Source organism: Aspergillus caelatus (genome assembly GCF_009193585.1).
Source record: "Aspergillus caelatus strain CBS 763.97 unplaced genomic scaffold BDV27scaffold_144, whole genome shotgun sequence".
In the NCBI taxonomy this organism is placed as follows: Eukaryota; Fungi; Ascomycota; class Eurotiomycetes; order Eurotiales; family Aspergillaceae; genus Aspergillus; species Aspergillus caelatus.
Genome location: NW_022475407.1, coordinates 18,688 through 41,541, shown reverse-complemented (window position 1 = coordinate 41,541; position 22,854 = coordinate 18,688). Strand labels below are relative to the sequence as shown.

The following is a 22,854-nucleotide window of genomic DNA, read 5'->3' as shown; positions in this document are numbered from 1 at the left end:
GGTTGGCTGACTTGACCTATGAACACAAACTCGCACAACTGCATAATAAAAACGCTGACTAAGCCGCATAACAAGCCATAACGTCACAGCATCACACAACCAACTCCATCCCTCCACAAAGACTACATTCTCCATTCCCACCCCCCGTCTCACTCGCCCACAAAGCACACCCAAAAAATACACAAAAAAAGATGGTCCTAGAGAACGCCCAAGCAGACTCTATCCCTCCAACGGGCGTCGAGCCAACCAACGACAGCGACAACACCCCAAACACAAAATATCAGTACCACTCGCTCTACATAAAACGCGACCTAATCGCCAACCCGGACCCATTCACCCTCTACTTCGGATTCTTTGGGCGGTGGAACTACGACCGAAAAGTAACCGCCAATGTACTTCGCCGAGTCGAAAATGCGCGCGTTCTAATCCAGCGTCTCCCTACACAAGACGAACTAGATGCGATGGTCACACACAGCAGTCGTAGCTTATACCAGGAGCGGATTGGCGCGCCATTGGGAGGACTCGTCGGGTCAGGGCTGTTGTGGATGCAGGCCAGGAAGTCGGAGTTGTTTCCGGCTTATTTCCCCAAGGCTTCAGGGCCGGAGGGGAAGATGCCGTCTCCCGGGGAGATCGTGCAGGCCGCGAAGAGGTTTGTGGCTGCTGAGCCCACGATAGCGAGACGGGCGATTTTTGTGACGGGGTTCAAGTTGTTGTTCTATAGTGTGGCGGGGGCGACGTTCTCGAGTATTTATGCAGTTTATAAAGAGACGACGAATACGATGGCGGATTCGCGGTTGAAGGAGTTCTTGGCGGATTTGAAAAAACAGAATCCCGAGGAGCTAAGGAGAAGACAGATGGAGTCCAGGGGGCGGAGGTCGGTGGGTGAGCAGCAAGGGGTTGTTGAGATGAATCAGGGTGGTGACTACGCTTCGGAGTATTCTGGTGGTGACGTTCAGTCTACGGGGGTATCTGGTCCTGATCGTCCTCCGGTGGCAGAGCCTGTTAGTCTTGGTGGTGGATTGGGTGCAGATCAAGCCCGTGGAGGAGATTTCTTCGACGAGGATGATGCGAGTCCCACGGCGCCTGAGTATAGAACCAATCGGGGCGCGCAGGCTGGTTACTCGCAGGGAAGTGCCTGGGAGCGGATTCGACAACAGAATGCTTCTGCGCCTTCTATTCAGTCCAGTCGCCAGGATACATCCAACCAGCAGTCACCACAGTGGGACTCATGGAGCCCCCCATCATCAGAGAGTGACAAACAGCGGGAGAGGGAGCAAGCTCGTGCGGAATTTGAGCGGTTATTGGACGCGGAACGGAATATTGGACAAGAGTCGGCGAGCGAAGCGCGCAATAAAGGCTGGGGAAAGTGGAATTGATTGCCCTCTAGTGGACTGACATAGTGTATTATACTAACTACCCTTGGTTCTGCGATACAGTAGGTTCCGAGTCTAGGATGTGGGCTCATCAATGTATATTAATTGTATGTGGCATATTTTTGGCATCGTTCATAAACATCATATTATCATCTAGCCCGATTATCACTAATAGTGGTAGAAAACCAAGGAAATCAAAGCATTGTGAGAGTGACGGAAGCCTGTGCACAATATCGCAACAGGAACCATCTCAATCCCAGATACAAAGGAACTTTTCCTTGTCCTTGCGGACCCGATCTGAACAAGAAGAGTAATACGCGGGAATAAGCAAAAGTCCAAGAAACGCACACAGACAAGTTCACCGTGTGTTACTCAGGGGACAACAATTTGTCATACTGTCCGGAAGGGTATACATCCAACAACCGCATAATGCCCTTTAATGAGTCATAACAGGGCGTAACAGGAGATAAAAGGAAATGTCGTTAGTCATCAAGGTCCGAGAAGCAGACCACGTCTAGAAAATGAAATGCTAGTAGCAGAACAAAAAGGACATCGAAGACAAAAACAAACCAGGTAAAAAGGGGGGAAAGAAAATTTTTTAAAAAAAAAGAAAAAGAAAAAGAGAAAGGAGAAAAATAGAAGGGTACAGACAAAGCAAAGACCGGCGGAGAGTGTCAAAATGGCCTAAATGCGATTGCCGGCAACTGGTATACTTTCATACGGAAAATGTGTTTCATCCCAATTATCGGGTGCCCGATTAACACTGCCCATACGCGCCAGGTTGCGAATCTTACTGGAGAAGCTTTCGTTCACGCTTTTGCCGCGTCGGTGCTCAAAGGACATACGACGGCGATGTAATGTCGGTTGTGTCTCCATGCTCACCGCGGGTCCGGCCGTCATAGCGCGAGGTAGGAGCTTTCCCATGTTCTCGTTGTCAATAGCGATGTCTATGGTCCCTGAAGACTCGCGAGGAGAAGCACAATCCATCACAGGAGCAGGTGGTGGCGGGGGTGGGAGAGCGTTCAAGTGCTGCAGCTCTGGTAACATAGGAGGAGTTTCGTAATGTTTCAGTTCCATCGCATTCTCGATTCCCTCCTCGATGCTGATATCCACTGGAGAGCCTCCGTAGCTGTATCCGCCTTGTTCTTTTGAGCTTTCCCGGCGATGGCCCATGTTCCGGGTTCTGCTGGTTGAGCGGCTTCTCGGGAGGTGTGGATTAAATCGTGGATGCATTGGCAGGTCGGATGGCACTGTCCCAGGTTGTTGTATTTCGGGCACTGGAACAGACATCGAGCGACCAATTCTCTCAGCATCGGCCTGATACCTGGCGTTACTCAGTAGAACAGTGCTGTCCGCAACATTCGGAACAGATGGAGCAGTCTCCTGGTTATACTTTGGGTGTCGCATAGCCCTGGGTGTTGTGGCCAGCCCCGGCGGCCCGGACTGGGATGAGTTAGAGTCCGAGCTACTTCGGTGCTCTGGAGGTGCTTTGCTCGATGAGGCCCTCCGTCGACCTGGTGTACGTGGGCCAAAAGAATTGGCAGAAAATGGGGGGCTTTCTGGAATAGTGCGACTCAAATGCAGTTCTCCCGGAAAGGGGATGTTGGGCGCGGATGGATTCCGCGCGAGCGAGAGCCGTCGTGCCTCTAGTTCAGCCGCTGCGAGCTCCTTCCTTCTGTGTTCAGAGAGCCCAATGTGTGGTACGGCGGGAGGTACAGTGGCAGAGTGAATGGCCCGGCTGTCCTCCGTCGACATCTCATGGTCGCTTTGAGGTACTATCTCGACGACAAGACCATGGGGAGTTGTACCCATGTCATACTGTTCATGTTCCGTCCCGATCTTGGGCTCGGTATCATGGCGACTCCGAGATCTCGCCCTTGCTTCTGCTTTCCCTTTGTCCGGACGTCGGCTGCTGCTTCGCTGTTGCGATCTCCGTTCTCGATCGCTGGCTACTAGCCTGAAAGCATCATCTGTGGTAGACGTGGGTAATGGAGGTGAAGGCGATCTATCGTAGAAGTCCTTCCTGTCAGCACTGCGTCCACGGTCATGTTTCTCGGTGCCGACCCGATTAGCTGTATGCCGACTAGAAGAACGATTGTTCCGACGCTCTGATGAGTTTCGGGAACGTGGCTTCCTAACTCTACTCGCACTGCGTGTCTTTGAACGCTGTTTCGTTCGACGAGTATCATCGTGATTCTCCTCAGCGGCGTGGTAACGGGCTATCTCTTCGGGGGACATCGGGACCGGCGAGGAAGGAGACCGCTTGGCGGGTGGGATATACCTTCTTTCGTGTCGCTCACGTGCTTGCTGGGATGTGTTCCTAGAGTGGTGCCGTCTTTCTGAAGTCTGACTGGCCGTTTCATCCGTAGTTCGCGGTCCTACACCATTGGAGCGATAGTTGTGATGCCTCTTTGAGTGATAATTCGCCTCGTCAAGGCTACTGATATATTGCTCAATACTCCTTCCACTAACACTTGGGCTCTTTGCGGAGCTGAAGCTGTTCAAAGTTGATGCTGGGCTTCTAAAGTTACCACTATCCCATTGGTCGGCGGCATCAGTACCAGAGTGTTCAGCAGGATGCAAATAAAGCTGCAGCCCATCGGGCTTCCTATCCCTAGATCCATTGCGACTGTCAGATCGGTCTTTCAGAGCCTCAAAAAGCCCAGATACTGGAGAAGGCATTCCCTTGATGCCTGCAAACTTGTCCGTATTTGTTTGAACAGCGGTTTGCGGACTTGGTTTGAACGCGTCATCGGGATCATACGTAGCAGAAGGCAGCAGGCCAATCTGCTCTTCTTTCTCGTTACCGGGCTGGTCCTCTTGATCATCATTCTCCGAAGTTGAGCCATAATCGACGAGCTTCTTGGAACCACTGGATGGAAAAGTTGGCGGTTGCACGTCAACGGGGGTTTCCCCAATGGAAGATAGGCGCCCTCTACTAAAGGCGGGGGTACCGGTTCGGGAGCTCATCGCATTGTTCAGACTCTGGATGTTATTCAGTTTGTATGAACCAAAGCCTCCAGGAGACAATGCTGAGTCGGCTACAGCGGATTCAGCAATGGGCGTAACTCCGGGCACATTGGTAGGTGTCCTATCATCCGACTTTAAACCAGGCAATCGGAACTTCTGGCTAGGTTGCGAGTCAAACGACGTAATGAGCTTCAGGGCCGGAGTCTTAGCTTGTCGGCTATTGGAAGGCTTTGTCTGAGAGTGTGGCGGTAGAAGACCTGACGGGTTGGGATAAGGAGGCTCCGGGGAGGTAATTGGTGATTTTATCGCCATCATCTCGGCAAAGGAGGCAGCCTGTTGTGCAGCTGGAGAGGTCCAAGGCTCCGAAGGTTCGACTCCCGTGCACATAAAGCACCGTATTGCTAGCTGCTGCTGGGAGTGTGAGACAACATGCTCCCCCCAGCGACGGACGAGATATGATTGACGCTGCCAATCTGTGGGAGTCACCAGGCACGCCATCAGGATAGCTTCCATATAATAGCTCTGGGAGACGTAAACTTCAATAGCATCATTCTTATCGCCAAGCCCCAAAAGAATCGTAGCTGCAGTATGCACGTCACCAACTTCCAGAAGCTTCTGAACGAAGGCCTGTCCGACCTTGTTGGCTTGTGATTCGCCACTCATCTGGCTAAAAGCAAGAAGCATCCAATCTGCTGTTGAGGCTGAACCTGCGCTAAGCATTGACACCATTTGGTCTGTGTCGGATTCCCCTAGCCACTGGGCGAGTAGAATAGCGCTCTGAGTTCCCGGTGTGTGGCGGCTAACTGAGACAGAATTTAGCAAAGATATCTAGACAGGAAGCACCAAGTATTTCATACGTTCATCGTTGATGAGTCCATCAATATCATGATCCCAGCCGAAGACCAAGCTGAGCATTTGACGACGGAGATCGTCTGGCGTGAGATGAGACTCATCCAGGGGCTGTTGGCGGCTATATGGCACATCGTTGAGCCGTTCCCGTGTGAAAGGAAACAGATCCATGCGTTTATCTGCTGGGCTGGGTTGGACCTCGTTTCGCAAACGAGAGCCGGCACGGGAGCTTTTCACAGACGACATAGATACGGAAGAAGCATACGCATAAGATGCACCAGATGCCTGAGGGGTATCTCTACCACTAGCGGAAGTGAGTGAAAAGGATGTAGCGGTGTGACCCGATCTACTTGGGGATGAAAATGGGACCGTCCTGTACTTCCCTGAGGAGGCCTTTGAGCTCACGGTGTTTGCCTGACTTCGTGAAGAGACTGGACTAGTTAGCTCGGCACGCTGTTGACGTACAGCTTCGATTCCGCTCGGATCAAACGGAGCTCGTCTTGTGCCGTACATGGCACCAGATTCCTTCATCTCCGGTGGGTCTTGGAGCATGCGTGCTGACACACCACGGGCTCTGGCCTCCTCAGATGTTGGTAAGACTCCACCGGGAGGATGCTGCACGTTGGCGACTAATCCTGGGCTCTCAAGATCATACTGCTGTACGGTGTGGTGAGGCCCTAATGTAAATAATGTGGCTGTTGGTCCATAATTGGCGAACCCACGAGGATTGTCAATCGTCGGAACTGGCTCCGACGTGACATGTTTGGTTCGCACATCCCAGGCCCATGTCTCACTATCAGCAGCTGTCAGTGATTTTAACCGCAGAATGGGCGAGCATCAGAGTTGCAGCGCTATCTTACCCCTCGAGATACTGAACGATCCTACCATTCTTCGACCAGGCCATCCACTTAGGCTCGGTGGAGGAAGACGTGTCCGATCTCTTGAGAACCCTGATTACCCGCGGCACATCTTTACCAGCGGGCTTAGCCACGCTCCATACCCTCAGATCACCGTTTGCAGAAAGGGTAGCAAGCATATCCGACTTTTGTTTTGACGATGATGCATGCCATGCCAGCGAGACGATCCGGGACGGCCCGCGGGAGGTGCTCATCGTATGCAAGATAGCAAATGTGGGGTGAAGAGTAGCTATCAGAATTGATCCATTCTGGTATCTAGCTTTTTGTTAGTATGATTTGAACTTGACTTTTCACGACCTTAACTAGCAAGATAAGAAATAGATGCATACCCAATGGCGTAGGTTCGACAGTCTGATGACGGCGCCAAAGCCGTGATAGGGTCGAAGATCGTCCGGCAAGAGATGTGCTCGGATGTGGATGGTTCAAACAAGATCACGTCACCCTTTACGTTTCCTACAGTCGCATCAGCCCAGGTACCAAACAATACATAGAGGTAAGGTAGATGTACCGAACGCTACATTGCCATTGCGCATCCAAGCGGCTACCTTGAGCCGGTCAAAGGACGCGAACCGTGCGATCACCGAGCCGGTAAACAGATCCCAAACAATTGCCGTCTGACTAACATCATAGCTAACGACCAGTCTCCCTGCGCCACGCTCACTGACATTGTCTACCGATATAAACCCAATATCGTCGGTATGGCTTTCGAAGCGTCGCTCAACAGCCAAAGTATCGTGGTGGAGGCATACAATGGCCGAGCTTTCGGCATATAGGAATAGGGATGCTGTCGAGGCGCATGGCACAAAGGTAGACTCAGGTGTTGGTGCTTCCGACGTAATCGGCGGCGCTAATGTCTTCATCCTCGTAGGTCGTGAATCCGGAACCGCGGCTGCACTCCATGACAATTCGACCATGCTTCCGGTTGCACCGGCACCGATCTTATCTGATCTTGAAGATGCGTACACTCAATGGGTTTAGTAATCCTAGTTCACTATTAAGTCCCACTCGAGCTAGAATGGCACTGGGTGTTCCAGGATGCAGAAAACAATTACCTCGTCGCCTGTCCGCTGTGATTCTGGCGATAACTGTCTTCACAGCTGCAAGTGCCTATAGTGAGGACAGCACACAGTCCACCGGGGCATTAACGAGTTTCCGACCGAAGACATAAGCGAAACAGAGGCAGGACTATGTAAAAGAAGCCTGAAGGCCCGAGAGGACCCGAGCAGCGGTCAGCGAGGATGGAGGGGGTGCGAGATTAGGAACTTGGGACCGGTACAGTATTCAGAAAAATTTCTAAATTGGGGCAGCAAGCGAATGCACAAATATGCAGGTGAAGAAACCAACGGAGGTGCAGCAGATAGACCAGGGAACCCTCGCGCTAACCAGAAATCCACGTTGGTGGCATATGGGAGGGAGGGGAAGGATTAAGAAAAGAACTAGAGCGGAGGCGGGGAGGGGGTATGAATAAGGAGACGATCGGAGGGACAGGGGGGATATTAATTCTTGGTACCAGATATTGCTTCCAGGAGGCACATTGCGCGAGCTCCTATGATTCCTCCTGATAGCGCCAGCCTCTCTATCTAGTTCATGGCGATCGTATCCCGTGCAGACCACCCACAGACTCTAGCAATCTGAGATGTCTTGCGAGACGACGGACACGGACGATCAAAATCTCCAGCCATCAAGCAATTGGAGCTCGCGCCAAGGTGGGTTGACGGGCGCTTCCAGCGACCAGGATGTCAACCACCGAGCAGGGGAGAGCCATCCAGGGATTTGATTAGTAGGAGGGGACCGATAGGACCCATCGATGGCTCGGCCACACGCGCACCAACGAGCGTGCAGAGATGCAACCTGATATTGGCATTGGTCGCCGTTTTGGCAGTCCATCGTCCCATACATGGCGGGGAGCTCTGGATAAACCTCCACCCGATCGAGACTAAGTTAATTAGCACTTCATTAGAGAACCGGTCAGTGATCACGATCAAGTCGAATCCCACCGCATGATCCGTGTACATCGACACTGCGCAAGGTTTGGGGCTAATAGAGACGGCAGTGAGGGTACGGCCAATTGGCGGTACAGGGTGCAGTGGGCGGGAAATGTAATCAGACTAGAAGCGTTAGTGGTACCACTTTGGTCAATCATTAGTATGGATCATATTAATAGATAGATAAAAAGGCAACTGCATGACAGTTAGTGCTAACAGTTTAGCTAAGTAGTACGAAGGTGGATTGAGTAGTAGTTGAAGGTATGGGACAAAAGCGGGGGGGAAAGTAGTAGTGATGGACACTGGTGGTATTTTGCCAGAGCGGCGGCAAATGTAAGGTGATCCCAGGTGATGTATGGCTGCTGATTGGCCCTCAACCTGCAGACGGGCGTTTCTTCACACTGCAGCCCTCGTCACCTCCGCCCACCAATCACCGTTCGTATCTCCACCTCAAGTGACCTCCTCGGCGCGTAAATCCGTCATGTCCAGGACGATAACTCGTTCTCACTGGATTACTGCCTGTCGCTAGGAGGACCGTATTTCTCTCGAAGGATTGGTGGTATTGGTGCTAGTTTACTTCATCCAACGGGCAATCACCGCAACACCAAATCATATCTTTTAGAACGCCCACACAATCTCACTACAATACTATCACTGTACATGGTCCTGGTCTTGGACATAGAGCCTCGTGGAGGTACTGGAGAAGCACCCCTTCTTGGTTATATAAAGTCCTGGGCGGGAAAAGAGGAAAGGGAGATCATTGTCTCAGATCCGTCGGTTACGTTTCTCCTGGTGCGATGGATTGGATGACCTGCTGCAGCCTGGCACAATGATACCTAGATCGGTTTCAAAACAACTGATGGCATCTCATTTTGAATATGACGATTATCCTAAGCATTAGTTTGTCGCCCAAGCTAGGGAGACCTTATCTGCCGATACACCGTCACCGTGACTGTGATACAACTAGGCACTAATGCCAACTCTGTAGGACATGCCCTAAATCAGGGGGCTTCTGTCGCGCTGTTCTGCATCGACCGAGAATATAATCCAAACAATAGCAGCAATGATTTGAAAAATACGGAGTCAACAGATTGAGGAAATAGTGGGCCAACACCGGTATCACGCATGTTAGATGATTACCCCTCAGAGCGATCTGATCTCGGATGCAATGTGATGTGATCAACAAACAGCATTGTGATGGCGGGACACTTCGCTTCGCTCCTGCGGGTAACAATCACAACCAAAGCCCGATTATATGTTAATAAAGGATCATTGTACAATGTGATTTCGCACAGAGAATTGACTATTTGTATCCACCGCCATTGGGGTAGACGAACCACTGGAGCTTCTGGTACTCTCCTCTTGAACCTTCCAGCAAAAGTCAAATTGATCACTTTCACGAAGACGGAATAGTGCGACCCTGGAAATAACCCTAATAGATTGAGTATTGCGAAGCTCCATCTGAGCGACAAGGGTCTGGACCTTGACCGCCATCCCAAGTGAATATCAAGAGCACGTTCGCCATAGCGTTGCAAAAGTACGTGAAGATTCAAGAGTGAGCCGACTGGTGGTGTAGTTTGCTGAGCCGGTGGACCTTCCCCAGACTAACTTACTCTACATATATGCATGGTCAATTACTCGCAGCCTCGCATCTGGATTAGGTACGTATGTCATAATGGCTGCTGTATGACAAGTGGAAATGCAAACCGTAGACTGATCTGCTTTCTGGATGGTAGGCCCGAGATATATTGGAAATATCTTATTTAAAATTAGTGATTCGATCTATAGTATTATGCGCACATACTGGTTGTTGTGGTATCATATTTGCACCTCAGAGTTGTACATCAGCTCTTATTAGCTACCGTTCACGTTTTTTTTATAACTATTCTTGTCAGGTGTAAAAGAAGATACACGGTATCTAGGAGCCCATAGCTTCAAGGTTTACCTAGTTTCGTTGAGGTTTTGCTCCCCGTCAAAATGCGCTAACCATAGAGGATGTTTATATCAGGGTCCATGGGTAGGTCTCGTTTTAGCTATCATCCCATAGTATGATGATCCTCGGCCACTGCATTCTTTATAGGGCCTCATAGATACGCTCAATAGGGCTTTCTATGAGACATACTGTACAATGCCGCTTGGCGCGACTGGAGGAAAAGGAGATGTTTGTAATTTCATGGATTTCTTGGAATGTCGCTAGACATTCACAAGAATATACAGAGAACAGTAGTTCATAAGTTATTGATTGTTCATAGGTCTAATACGGATAAATGTGGCGCACAGTGTTGTGATGGGGAAAAAAAATAAATGTTTAAGACACTGACCATGGAACCGTCCAGTATACGTGATTTAAGCAAACCTAGATCAGCGAACAAAGGCTCCCATTCATCCATGTATAGTGCTTCGGCGTGAGATTCAGTACTGGGCTAAGAATTATCATTCTCTCTCTTGTTATTCTCATAGCATAGCAGTGAATTACAGGTCACAAGAGCATTTAGAGCCCGTCAATTATCATCGGCTTCAATATCCGTGAAGATAACTCCTGCACCACGCCCCGTCTCCTCCACCAATTGCTCATGCAAACTGATAATCTCAGTATTCATAGCCTCGGCCTCGCCTGGACAGTACCGACTATTCTCAAAGTCAATCAACTTTGCGGATCCTTGCTGTATAATAAAATTATACCGATTGACATCGCCATGGAGCAAGCCAAGGCCGTGGAAACGTTGCAGAAGAGCCTGGCAGGTCGAGAGATCCTCAATGTAGCTATGACGTCCCTCGAGCTTCTCCAACACAAAACCTATCACGCGTCCATGCTCATGGACATGACCGAGAAATCGTGGCGCTAGACCAGTCTGCTCTAGCATTTTGTAGGCTTGAGTTTCTCGTTCTATTCGGGGTATTTCCCATTCGAAGCGCGCGAGCTTGGCAATGACTGTATCCTGTGGCCCCGACTTGGTCAGCGGACAGGTTGCTTCAAAAGCGTTCGGAGAAATTGTTCTCGTCTTCGTGAGATCCATGCAGTCAACGAGGTTTGCGTGCCAAATACAATTGACGCTGGGAAGCATGCGAGTTGATAGCGACGTTTTCAGCTCGCCAGTCAGATTATTCCGACTGATAAAAGCGTGATTCCATGATTCATCTTGAGGGAGATCTGGCAAGGAGTGGAGGGGCATAGATAGCGTTGCTCTGTCGTACGTTCCTGGGGCGATAGTTACATATCGAATGCGACCGTGGAAGAGTATCCTATACTCGCTATCGTCTTCCCCATCAACTTCCATTGAGAGTACAGTGGTAGGATATGACAACTGATCAATTGCCATTCTGCTTAACATAGAATGATTGCCCAAAACTGAGCGAGTCAACCGGTAACAATGTACTTTTCCAAGGTAGGCCGATGTTGAAGTAAGAGTTACTGTGATTCACGCGAGTATGCTGTCGCCCGGACACCATCGAGCAGTCAAATACGTTGTCAATTACTCTCAAGGAAAAAGAGCCCGACAGTGTGAGCCAGTCAGAGGGCGCCATGTGTATGTTTTAGGGGATGCGACGATGTTTCTTATCGGCAATGCCGGGGCCAAAATGGCTATGTAGCTCATGAAGCAATGGAGTATCTTAAATCAAACTATATGCAATACGTGGTCCCAGGAAGCTTGACGCACAATAGTATGTGAGAAAATAGAAATGAACATGAAGAAAAAAGCTTCATGGAATGACAGCAATATCCAGAATATACGAGGGAGACAATCCTTCCCGCTTCCACCATAGGATAAGGATTAGAGTTTCATAACTAGGAGAAAACAAGACCCTTTCTAATATTTCCGAATGTTGCAAAGTATAAATCGGAGAAGTAACCGGTACGCGATACCCACGGCCTTTGATCTGACGCCTTTGGCAGTTCCTTTGCTGCTCGCTTGACGTAGGTGGACTTGAGATCCATCACAGCCTTGTTGACTGGCGGACCTTGGGTCTCAAGAGTAGGAATAGCCGTTGAATAGCCCTTGCTTTCCATGTGCCTCAGGAGCCTACAGACGAGCTGCATGGCAATATCTGCCCCGAGCGTCCACGACGCGTTCACGAAACCCAACACCAGTGCTGCGTTCGGGAGGTCCTGCAGCATTAGGCCATTCCAGGTATACTTTTCAGAAGTGTCAAGCTTCTTTCCTTTGATATAAATGGGAATGCCACCAAAGAATTTCATTCTCAAGCCAGTCGCCGTGACGATGACATCGGCGTCGAGTCGTTTCCCAGACGTCAGCTGGATCCCGCTTCCATCAACCGTGTCAATCACCCCAGTCTCAACCTTCGCTTTCGTAGAATTCAAAGCCCTGAAAAAGTCTCCATTGGGACAGATACACAGTCTTTGATCCCACGGGTTGTAGCGAGGTTTGAAATGGGGATCGAAAGGGACACCCAGGGGCAGTTGCGCCCTCATGCCGTTTTGAAGCATGGATCTCGCGGCGCTTGGGAAAGTATGACAAAATTGATAGAACAACTGAGGCACCACCAGATACCATAGTCGACGGAGATAGTATAGCGCTGACTTTGGTAGGAGTCTGCTCCAGATGGAGTTGAGCCGAGCATTAGGGATGGACGTGAGATATGTAGGACTGCGTTGTAACATTGTCACAGATTCCGAGTCCTCTGCGAGTGATGGTATAAGGGTCACTGCGGTAGCACCACTGCCAATGACTACAATCTTTTTACCCAAGGCATCGAATTGGTCGGGCCAGAATTGGGGGTGAATCACCTCGCCTTTGAAGTTCTGCAGCCCCGGTATAGTGGCTTCCAAGGGGTTATGGTAATCGTAGTAGCCGGTCGCAAATATGATAAAACGAGCGTTAAGTTCCTCTGAAGTGCCCTTACTTTCTACCTCGAGGTTCCACTCATGACCGTCCCATTTGGCTGCGTTCACACGATGGTTGAGGCGGATATGCTGCTTGATGTCATGTGCAGTAGCCGCATCCTCGAGGTACCTCAAGATGTCTCCCCCTTCTGCGATGGGGTTAGATTGATTCCATGGAAACCACTTGAAGCCAAAAGTGTACAAATCAGAGTCTGATCGAATGCCAGGATAGCGGAAAAGATCCCATGTGCCCCCGATGTTGTTTCGGGCTTCCAGGATGGCAAAGCGGTAGTTAGGAAAGTCAGTCTGGAGACGATGGGCGGCATTGATGCCAGATATCCCTGCCCCAATAATGAGGACATCATATGAAGGTGAGACCATCTTGAACGCAATTTGAAGACAGGGTGTAGGTAAAGACGAGTCGAAAATATAGCTTGATTTGATACGGTAGGGTAGGAGTATATATATACGTTTAGAGACAGTCAAGGGACTCCAGCCATGCAGATAAAAACATGCCCCCTTTTGCCTCCCCCATTCGTTATCCCGAGGTTATATACAGAATCTTCGGTTAACTCCATCCTCATACAAAATAAAGCACGATCCCCTCATGTGCCCTCTTGTTATTGGCGTGGTGCTGTTGAGGTGGCTTTAAGATTCCCCAGAGTGGTAAAAACCCTCCGCCTGAGCTCCACAGCCACAAGCGAAACGCAGAGGTCCAAATTCCCTAGTATTGATGAATTAGCGAAACCTTGCGAACGATTACCCGAAGTTAGGCTTAATACATTCAGGTTTCTTCCGTTGAAAAGTCGGAATAGCGAGTTCATCAAGAGTTATTAAAAAGGGCAACAGGGCCCCGTCACCATCGCTCTTCATCACTCTTCATCACAAGGGAACCAGCACTATCGTCTATCATATTATGACTATGTCTGCCAACCATATACTACAGCTTTGCTTGGAGAAGGCTCAAGCCCTTTTTTCCCAACTTCCACCAAATGCTCAGGATTACCTATCCCGCCCATTTGTTCACAAGGCGATCGCATTTGTGACAGCCATTCAGTCTCTGAGAATTCTCAACAGATATCTATCCCAAAGGGCGCAGAACAACTGGGTCCGCTCACGTCCTTGGGATGCATCCAAAGAGTTGGTGCTTCTCACGGGAGGAAGCAGTGGAATCGGAAAGCAAATAATGGAGGATTTGTCCAAGCTCAATGTCAAGGTCATCATCTTTGATATTCAGGAGCCCAAGTTCCCTTTGCGTGGGTGATCGCCAGCCATAGATATCACTGAGTACTCACTAACAATATTGTGTAGCATCAAACGTATTTTTCTACAAGGTCGATCTTACATCCTCAGCTGCAATTAAAGAGATGGCTACCAAAGTACGAATCGACCATGGCCATCCAACTGTCTTGATCAATAACGCCGGTGTGGGCTTCGGAGGAACCATCCTGGACGAGCCGGAAGAAAAGATACGCCTGACCGTTGAGGTCAACACCCTATCCCATTTCTGGACTGTGAAGGAGTTCTTGCCTAGCATGATCAAAAATGATCATGGTCACATCGTGAACATCGCCAGCTTGGCCAGCTTTGTAGCCCTGGGAGAAATGGCCGACTACTCTTGCTCGAAGGCTGGGGCACTTGCATTCCATGAAAGTTTGACCCAGGAGCTCAAGCACTGGTATGGCGCAAGAAGGGTACGGACGAGGTGAGTTCCCCGTAAATATCTCATTACAAGGAGGTGGCCGCTAACAAGGATCAATCAGTGTCATCCATCCGTTATGGGTTCAGACACCCATGATCAATGACCTCGTCCAATATCGCTCACAGTTTGGACAGCCCATTATGACACCGGAAAAAATCTCCCAAGCGGTGGTGAAACAGCTCGTGAATGGAAATGGGGGCCAGGTCGTTGTTCCCTCGTCCCAAGGCTTGGCCGCCATGATCCGTGGGCTTCCGAACTGGATTCAGGAACGCTTGCGAGATCATGCCTCACAAGGCTTTGTCAAATTGCGGCGTTTGGAGCAAGAGTTGGCCGGCTCACAAGGTCAAAAACGTTCCATGACTTGATTGGACTTAGCCATGTCTTTTGTCGGTTGTTCTCGATGTAGATCATGATGTACTGTACACAGCATAGCTCTTGGGTAGGGCAAGTGGATCAGTGCTCTATTTTATTGGCGGTCTCCACACGACACTAATCCATAAATCGAAAAAACCCTCCGCCAGCGGGGATGATCATCTTTGCCACTTAAAATAGACCCATATCTCAATTTCAGACCGGGAAAGAGTGGAGACTGCCAAGTTTTTCCATCATCAAAGTGTATCTTTTTCCATCACGGCAGGCCTCGGCAAGTCGGCCCCTTAAATGGGAACTGTTTCTAGACTCACCTCGCTCCACTCCGGCCTCACCGCGCCTAATAATGATCGATAAGGATGCCCATGATGCAGAAGAAAGCCTGCGATCAATGCTATAGTAGAAAGAAAAGATGTTTGGTGCGCCCGCCGTCCTCCATATGTGTCCGATGTGAGAAATCGTCCCTTACCTGCACTATCGCCCGACAGCAACTACGCGCAGGGCGCCCGCCGAAACAAGGACATCCTGGGGTAGCGAAAGGGTCACTCGCCATATGGGACTATGCCTTACCAGAGGGTAGTCCAGAAGAAGAAGAAGCTCAGGAGCAACCCCAGACTGTAATCAACTCCAACGCGGTCAAAGATGCAGGCGAACGGTCCCCCTCGGACTCCACACATTCGGGCTCCTCCACGCACCTAGAGGTGGAGGACTTCTATCTTCTAAATGATATTTATATGTTTGGATTCACATTTGCGAACGACTTCCAGCGAGCGCTGGAATATAGCTACCGTCATTCGCCAGACCTGTTGGATGAAATTTTTGCTGCTATCAGTAGCTGTCTCTCGTGGGCCCGTTTTGGCTTGCTCACAGCCGATCAAGTCGATGTTAGGAGTGGTGCTGCTTCCGTAGAAAAGCTCAGAAATGCGGTCATTAAGCATACCCATGACGCGCTCGCGGTTCTTATGTTGGGGCAGGCATTAGCTGCGTTTGATTCCCTGGTTACATCCACAGGAGCAATCACAATTCTCCGATGCTCCTTATCTCTCGTCCACCCATGGTATCCGGATATTGCTCCCAACCGATTTCTAGAACCTATCTCGATCGCACCGATCTTTTGGGACATAGTATGGTGCCTACTTCATCGACAGGTCCCTGTGATCCGACCGCTGTTCAGCCGTGCAGGAGTCGTTGATCGAGTGGCAGGCCTCTGTACATCGCTGCTGCCGATACTCTATGATCTGTGTGTTGTCAGCCAGCAACTGGCAGATGGATCTGCTCAGGAAACGACCCTTGAAGAGGTTGAGCACAAGATCCGGACCTGGTCCCCTGATGAGTCTAGTCTCTGTTTGGAGGCGTATAGCGAGCTGGAGATATTATCAATGCGCACCCAGGCAATGATGTATCGAACCGCTGGTCTGCTGCTAATCCATCGACTCCGCCATCCACTAACCTTGGAGGATACGGCCGCAACTGCCCTAGCCAGTGATATTCTTGACGCTAGGAGCCGATTCTTTGCGGATGCCGGAACCGGTGCTAAGTTACAAAATACGACTTTCCCACTTTTCCTTGCCCTCCTAGAAATACCCGTTTCGCTGGAAGGCCTCTGGGAGAGCTCAACGTGGCTTCGCGCTCGACCAGCCTGTGTGGACCGTTTGTTTGCCTTCAACCAGTATTACTGGGATCAGCGACGGTCGGGATTCAATGGCTCGCTCTTTGATCTGGTAGAAAGCGGCCCGGAGTTTGTTCCAGGTCCATGAATCCTCGATCGTCCCAATCTCTATCAATATCGATGATTTGGTGCTCTGCCCTACCGGCCTGAGGCATCCGGACCCAATTGCCTCCGCTTATAAATCCCTTTATGCCATTGAAACGACATTAGTTCTCTCAAACACAGGTCTTTCTTAGTACTCAGAGATACTTAGACTATGGCCAACCATATAAGTTGCTGTTATAATTGCAACCCGCCTAGAGGACCAACCTCACAGGCAAATGGCATATGTCCATAGTATAATGAGCTTTGCCACAGTCTCTACTTTAAGACTATTGGGCATATGAAGAGAAGAATCACATTGTCACTAGAAGAGGGCATGCATCTGTTTATGGGTCAGTACATCTCACAAGAGTGCCTAAGGAGAATGACCAGGCAGCACTACTTTATTAGTGAAGCAACCAAGGCTCCTGATGGGCCAGGCTCGTTAAAGGCCATCATGGCACTAGTTATCAGGTTTCTGATCGCTGCCTCATTAGAATAATGGCATTCAGAGGAGCCCAATCGGCTGAGCTTGGGCCTCATCTACTTCATCGCAGTGCAGAGCAGGCACCAGGCCGTTCAACGCGCCCCATCTCAAGCTTTGTGCGCGTAGCCTATCAATTATAAGTCGCAAGGCGCGCAGGACTGAATATGGCCGCCTATACTATTTAGGAAGCATGGGCGCGCGCAGGAGAGAAAACAAAATGATTGAATAAAAGGTGGGGGGGAAGAAAAAAGAAAAGAAAGGAAGGGTGAAAGAAGTTGGAAGGAATACTATATCAGAATTGGCCAATGCTAGCTATAAGCGACTGTTATTCAATTTGCATGTTTAGAGAGTGCAGTGTTGGCCGAGAGCAGTTACAAAGTACGCGAGATAGTAAATTATTAATGACGCCCAAACGTTACAAAAGAAATCCAATGAGCTATTTTCACGACGGTGAAGTGGTGCCAAGAATAAAATGCTGATGATATGTCCATATATCATGACTATGGTATACTACAGCCCAGCTTCGCCCGCGGTTAAATGTCCGAGTCATAATCCAAACCCTGCTCATGAGGCTGCGCCTGTGATTGAGGGTATCCCTTACCCATTGGGGGCTGCCCAAATGTATCTTGCGGAGTTGACACCTGAAGAACATAATGTTGCTGCTGCAGTTGCTGATGACACAGGCTATTGATAGAGGGCGGGATAGCAGCAATATTATACATAGTCTGAGCTTGTGGAGGCGTAAAAGACGGTTGAGCTGCATCCTGGTTGGCCCATGCTGGATAGGCCGGGGGCTTAACTGGCTGTGCCGATGCTGGAGCAGCGGCTCTAGATGCATGTACAACCTCTGGTGACTGACTGTGGCCAGCCCGGGTGCTGTTAAGAAATGCTGCCTCTTGATCTGTCATGCCCTTGGTCTCAAGAAGGTACTGTCCAAACCTCGTACTGGCTTTAACCACGGCCTTGAAATGTCGAGCGTTCAGGTCACATGGGCTTCGATCCTTTTTAATACCATAGGTCGTCTCGTAGTAAGCAAGAGCAGAGGCAATGAGAAATGCATTCCGGATTTGTCTTACTTTCCATATGCCGTTGCCGTTCTTACCTTTCGTGAAATGCGTTGTGTTTTCAATCGGCGTTATTGTTCACGTAGAATGGACCCCGTCTCTAGGTATGTCTGGTGACTCTTCGAGTCAGATGTCACCTGTAGCCCCAGTACACTCATCCAACCCGGCGGCCTACTGCGCCGATGGTTCCTCCGCACATGGAATGGGACCTATATCTTGAACGCTTATAGGCAGGGCCAATCCGTTAGATAAGGAGATGTGAGTCAATCTAAAAGGCGGGGTTGGGGCAGCAGTTTACCCATACTATTTTTGCGGTCTCCAAGTCTAACATTATAAGATACCCCCATCAGCAGCTCTTCAGTAGCAAAACCCACTTAGCTGTCTTGTGACCAAAACCCACCGAGAACAACATGTGCACTCAACTCGACGCCGCCTTTATCGCCCGTCTCTCCCTACACGATCCCACCCACTTCAGCATCCAGCACTCCCAACCCTCTCACCGCCTGACTCTCCTGCAGCACTGGAACATTTCCACTGGCTCCAATGTGCTGGAACTAGGATGCGGGCAGGGGGACTGCACGACTGTCCTCGCCAATGCTGTGGGCGAGCAGGGGAGGGTGGTGGCGGTCGATCCGGCGGAATTGGATTATGGTGAGTCCTCTTGCATTTCTTACCCTGCTGCCTGCTCAAGTGGTGCGAGCGGAAAGCAGCCAACTGATGGCTCCTGCAGGTGCTCCGTATACGCTCGGCCAAGCACAGGGTCACATCTCGCAAGGCCCACTGGGTAGGCGGATTACTTGGGTCCGACAATCCCCCCTGGACTACCTCTCCTCCCTCCCCTCCCCTTCTTCCCCCTCTTCGCCGCCCGCCAGCGACCCTAAGGCCTTGGACGCAACAGTTCTCGCCCACTGCCTATGGTACTTCGCCTCCCCCTCACTCATCCTTTCCACTTTTTCTGCCATCAAGCAACACAGCAAGCGTCTCCTCCTTGCCGAGTGGTCGTTAGTAGCGACGCACCCCTCTGCCCAGCCTCACGTGTTAGCTGCTCTCACCCAGGCAGCGCTGGAGTGCCGTAAACCCAAGGGCAGCGTCTCAAACGTCCGCACGGTGCTGGGGCCAAAGCAGCTTACCGAGATGGCCCTGGCTGCGGGATGGCATCTGGAGAGCGAGACTCGCGTGCAAGGTAGTGAAGGTTTGTTGGATGGACAATGGGAAGTCTCTACTTGTCTTTCTTCCTCTTTCGAAAGGGAAGTGGAGGAGCAAGTTAGTGATGAGAGGGAAAGGGCGGTGGTTCTTGCGTTACGGGATGCGTGTGAGGCAAGCTTGGAGGGTGTCCCAGGGGGTCGGCAAGGAGTTAGGGCCATGGATGTTTGGATTGCTAATTTTGTCTGATTATAAGGAGCCAAAACAGGGTAGATATTAACCCTCCCTTTACCACTATTAACACTGTTCTATTTGGCAAATAGTCTAAAAGAATTTATACCTTTAAATACAAAACCCACTTATTTTTATTTATTTTTATTGTATTATCATAAGATATTAAACTTAAGGGATTAGATAGAGGGTGATCAACGCCCTCCTGACTAATAGAATCTTCCTGTTACTAGGAATACCTTCCAGAATGATATCATGTCAAATATTCGTGTTCTTATGGCAGCATGCTAGCGGTAGCCTTCAGCTGACCTGGCTTGGAATTATAGAGAACGATATCCTCAATGCAGAACAACACTTTTGTAAGTTTGTCTACTAGACCATGTCGGAATTGTCCTAGGTTTTATCTATTTTCTTATAACAGGAAGCGCAATTATATGACCATAATATTATAAGTGTCAAGGTAAGAATAGTATTAGAGATAATTTAGCTGTTACTAGTGATAGATTCATTCAATGCCAATATCAAGGACTGTTCCACAACACAAAAGGCTAGTACCATGATGTGCGCCCCATTGAACGAGACAAACTTGTTGTAAGTCAGCTCTGGGAGACAGTCGGTTAATGCTGTCGCCAAAGTCAGAGAGCAGACGACGGCTGCTAGGTGTAGACGCGAATTCGTAAACAATATTTTCACGGCAAGATAGCACTGGGGCCAGAGGATAGTATAGAAAAAAGAAGGTCTCAACAACTTGGACCGTACTAAAAACTTCTCTACTTCTAGCTAGGCCGAACGAGCGGAAACTAAATAATTAATAGTGTTAGTCCGGCGCAAGTCTCCGGTGCAGTACTCGCTCAGGGCAAGGAATTTTAAATCCAAGGATCTCTACCCAGTACTAATGGCACCAAGTGGTACAATGCTATCCTCCTGCAGGTGAGGTTTCACTTCCATTTACGTAGGGACTCGACGGACTGATAGTACCAGGGCTAGCTAGCTTAGCATCCCCACATAGTCCATATTCCGCTCATCTGTTGAGAGTTTAAAGTGAGCCTCCTACGTTTGGAAGTCCATTCCAGCCTCACTTCTGCTGCTCCTTGTTCCATCACCTAACTCGTGACTGAGCAGGGCGTATCAAAAAATAGTCTCATATCTCTTTACCGGTCATCTCACATCGACGATTAAAGCAAAACAAATGGACACCGATCCATTTGGCCGACTTCCTTGGTTTGCCCTGGAAATAAAACTATCAAATCTTCCTGGCTTACACGCGCTGCATAGCCTGTACAAAGTGTCGCCGGAAGTTGCGGTATCTTTACGTCGGAATGAAGATCTATTTGCCCGGATCGTGGATTCGGTTCTCAGCAATCCGGCTCGCGAAAGAGGTCTGGCTCCACATGTCCAGGATATCATACGGCTCATTCTCCTCCTCTGGACCCCGATGCAGGAACCGGATATAGATATTCTTGGCAGTTTATATTACGTCCTGGAGCGTCCCCGTGAATCGCCGCCTTTGCTTAAGAAAATATCCCCGTTAACACCCGCAGCTATTCTTTGTCGGCTCCTTCGTCTGATGGCTCGACTACGATGCCTCATCCACGCATATTTTCATCCTGCAATTACAAGGTGCCTCCAGCTATAGCTAGAGCACATACCACCACCCCTAAGACCTAGGAAAAAGATGCTGGACTGCAGAATCGGTAGTTGATCGCAGCAAACGCCCCAAGAGTATTCCATACACCCCTACTGATATTGGTCCATTAACATGGGTTGAGGAGCAACGACTACTCAGTAGTTTCTTATTTATTGTTTATTCTACGAGTTACGCAAGGGACGTCTTGAACATTCCCTCGTTGTTAAAAATAGCGAGTCTGTGCGCGCTTTGTTCGACAATGACGTGCAAGGGTTTTGGAGGATTACAGCCACTGTTGCCAATGCCACACAACACATCCACCAATGAAAGAAAACGAAACTGGGTGCAACACCTTGAGCGACGGGATAACGTCCAGGGGTGTGCGGTCCTTACGGATGTGTAAACGCGATAGTAGTTCACCACTCAAAGGTGTTGCCCGCTCAGTCTTCCACCCATATGGCCTTGTATTCTGAGATAGTATCAGACTAGACGGCCTAGGCTTTCTAGGAGGCTGTCCTCCAGACCTAACGTAGTTCTCCTGGTCCTCTATATTGACCGAACAAGATTAGGAGGATTTGCAGAGACGGCAGTCTACCATTACCGGATATGTCGACTTTCGAAATTAGTAGTAGGAAATATGGCCTATTGTATATTTTCCTTAGTTTCCAGGACGATATCCATAAAGGCTGTGTCGAAAATACAGATATGTTTCGGACCACTTTCACCGTAACCTACCAAATACCTGACGAAATGATGTAAACAAATTGGTGCTTTTCTTAGCCATAAGCGGAAGCTTCGAAAAACAGTTTATTCTCAAGGCAGGGGACGACTTCCAAGAGAAGTATAACCCAAGGAATTAGACACAGAGACAATCATCAGTCTTTGTAATGAAACAAGGGATAAAGCTATCTCTTCTCTCAATCGTCCTCTTCAACTCGAAAATGTTAAAGTACAACATTAGGTCTCTTTCCGCTCCAAATACCGTGATCGAGGAAGCCGTCAGAAAGCCCATCTGCGCCTTGTGCTGGGTTAGCAGCCAGCCAATGCCTCGCCCATTCGGGCAATATAGCAGTGCACAGTATTTATTCATCAGAGCCTGGGCGGAACGTTCTCCCATGCGTCTTCATTGGCGAAAGCTTATCCCAGCGGTCGAAGCCATCGGCCTCTCCAGTGGCTTGCCGCATGATACTCAATGGAAATGAATACTTACGTCGACCCCTTGTACACCGAATATCTCGCTGGTCTTCCTTACATGGCGCCAGCTTCTCCGTGGCTCTATACCAACCTCCCTGGATACAAGAAAAATTGGCCCTGACTGTAAGTATTATCTCTTCTGGGGTCATCGTACCCTTTCTTCCCGATAGCCAACTTAGAAATTACTCTAAAGGTGACAACCTGTGGTATGGCCAATGGCAGAAAATCTGGTATCTCAAACCACTATTTGTTCAAATTATCTCTTGGAACGACTATGGTGAATCTCACTACATCGGACCACTTCCAGACTATGCCATGGAGGCCTTCGACTTTAGCCGAGCTCCCTACAA

General features: G+C 49.6%; 8 protein-coding genes across 8 annotated transcripts; 4 read left to right on the top strand and 4 right to left on the bottom strand.

The window, feature by feature from the left end:
* Window positions 1-7: 7 nt before the first annotated feature.
* Window positions 8-1,518, top strand: BDV27DRAFT_131619 (putative endo-1,3(4)-beta-glucanase). The gene has a single exon (XM_032067671.1). The coding sequence runs from the start codon at window positions 192-194 to the stop codon at window positions 1,374-1,376; it is 1,185 nt and encodes a 394-aa protein (XP_031925436.1). The 5' UTR covers window positions 8-191; the 3' UTR covers window positions 1,377-1,518.
* BDV27DRAFT_18873 (uncharacterized protein) lies at window positions 1,517-7,435 on the bottom strand. The gene is made up of 5 exons (XM_032075951.1): window positions 6,618-7,435; window positions 6,439-6,562; window positions 6,053-6,364; window positions 5,201-5,985; window positions 1,517-5,146 (listed from the first exon to the last, which is right to left on the bottom strand). The coding sequence occupies exons 1-5, from the start codon at window positions 7,021-7,023 to the stop codon at window positions 2,058-2,060; spliced, it is 4,716 nt and encodes a 1,571-aa protein (XP_031925435.1). The 5' UTR covers window positions 7,024-7,435; the 3' UTR covers window positions 1,517-2,057.
* A 3,160-nt stretch (window positions 7,436-10,595) lies between these two features.
* Window positions 10,596-11,414, bottom strand: BDV27DRAFT_159833 (uncharacterized protein; the record flags this gene model as incomplete). Its single annotated transcript, XM_032072938.1, has 1 exon — window positions 10,596-11,414. The coding sequence occupies one exon, from the start codon at window positions 11,412-11,414 to the stop codon at window positions 10,596-10,598; it is 819 nt and encodes a 272-aa protein (XP_031925434.1).
* Window positions 11,415-11,881: 467 nt separating this feature from the next.
* Window positions 11,882-13,318, bottom strand: BDV27DRAFT_159832 (flavin-containing monooxygenase; the record flags this gene model as incomplete). The annotated part of the gene is made up of 1 exon (XM_032072937.1): window positions 11,882-13,318. One exon carries the CDS (start codon window positions 13,316-13,318, stop codon window positions 11,882-11,884), a length of 1,437 nt encoding a protein of 478 aa, XP_031925433.1.
* A 541-nt stretch (window positions 13,319-13,859) lies between these two features.
* BDV27DRAFT_147041 (SDR family oxidoreductase) lies at window positions 13,860-15,004 on the top strand (the record flags this gene model as incomplete). Its single annotated transcript, XM_032070680.1, has 3 exons — window positions 13,860-14,193; window positions 14,249-14,642; window positions 14,701-15,004. 3 exons carry the CDS (start codon window positions 13,860-13,862, stop codon window positions 15,002-15,004), a joined length of 1,032 nt encoding a protein of 343 aa, XP_031925432.1.
* Window positions 15,005-15,376: 372 nt separating this feature from the next.
* BDV27DRAFT_159830 (Zn(II)2Cys6 transcription factor) lies at window positions 15,377-16,765 on the top strand (the record flags this gene model as incomplete). The annotated part of the gene is made up of 1 exon (XM_032072936.1): window positions 15,377-16,765. The coding sequence occupies one exon, from the start codon at window positions 15,377-15,379 to the stop codon at window positions 16,763-16,765; it is 1,389 nt and encodes a 462-aa protein (XP_031925431.1).
* A 1,013-nt stretch (window positions 16,766-17,778) lies between these two features.
* Window positions 17,779-18,153, bottom strand: BDV27DRAFT_159829 (uncharacterized protein; the record flags this gene model as incomplete). The annotated part of the gene is made up of 1 exon (XM_032072935.1): window positions 17,779-18,153. One exon carries the CDS (start codon window positions 18,151-18,153, stop codon window positions 17,779-17,781), a length of 375 nt encoding a protein of 124 aa, XP_031925430.1.
* A 443-nt stretch (window positions 18,154-18,596) lies between these two features.
* Window positions 18,597-19,820, top strand: BDV27DRAFT_131606 (uncharacterized protein). The gene is made up of 2 exons (XM_032067669.1): window positions 18,597-18,960; window positions 19,040-19,820. Exons 1-2 carry the CDS (start codon window positions 18,720-18,722, stop codon window positions 19,699-19,701), a joined length of 903 nt encoding a protein of 300 aa, XP_031925429.1. The 5' UTR covers window positions 18,597-18,719; the 3' UTR covers window positions 19,702-19,820.
* The last annotated feature ends 3,034 nt before the right edge of the window (window positions 19,821-22,854 follow it).

Coding starts and splice junctions, on each gene's coding strand:
- BDV27DRAFT_18873 (XM_032075951.1), bottom strand. CDS start 7,023: ATGGTCGAATTGTCATGGAGTGCAGCCGCGGTTCCGGATTCACGACCT. Junction 6,365..6,438: donor TGTCGAACCTACGCCATTGG/GTATGCATCTAT, acceptor ACAAAAAGCTAG/ATACCAGAATGGATCAATTC. Junction 5,986..6,052: donor ATCGTTCAGTATCTCGAGGG/GTAAGATAGCGC, acceptor AGCTGCTGATAG/TGAGACATGGGCCTGGGATG.
- BDV27DRAFT_131606 (XM_032067669.1), top strand. CDS start 18,720: ATGTGCACTCAACTCGACGCCGCCTTTATCGCCCGTCTCTCCCTACAC. Junction 18,961..19,039: donor TCCGGCGGAATTGGATTATG/GTGAGTCCTCTT, acceptor TGGCTCCTGCAG/GTGCTCCGTATACGCTCGGC.
- BDV27DRAFT_131619 (XM_032067671.1), top strand. CDS start 192: ATGGTCCTAGAGAACGCCCAAGCAGACTCTATCCCTCCAACGGGCGTC.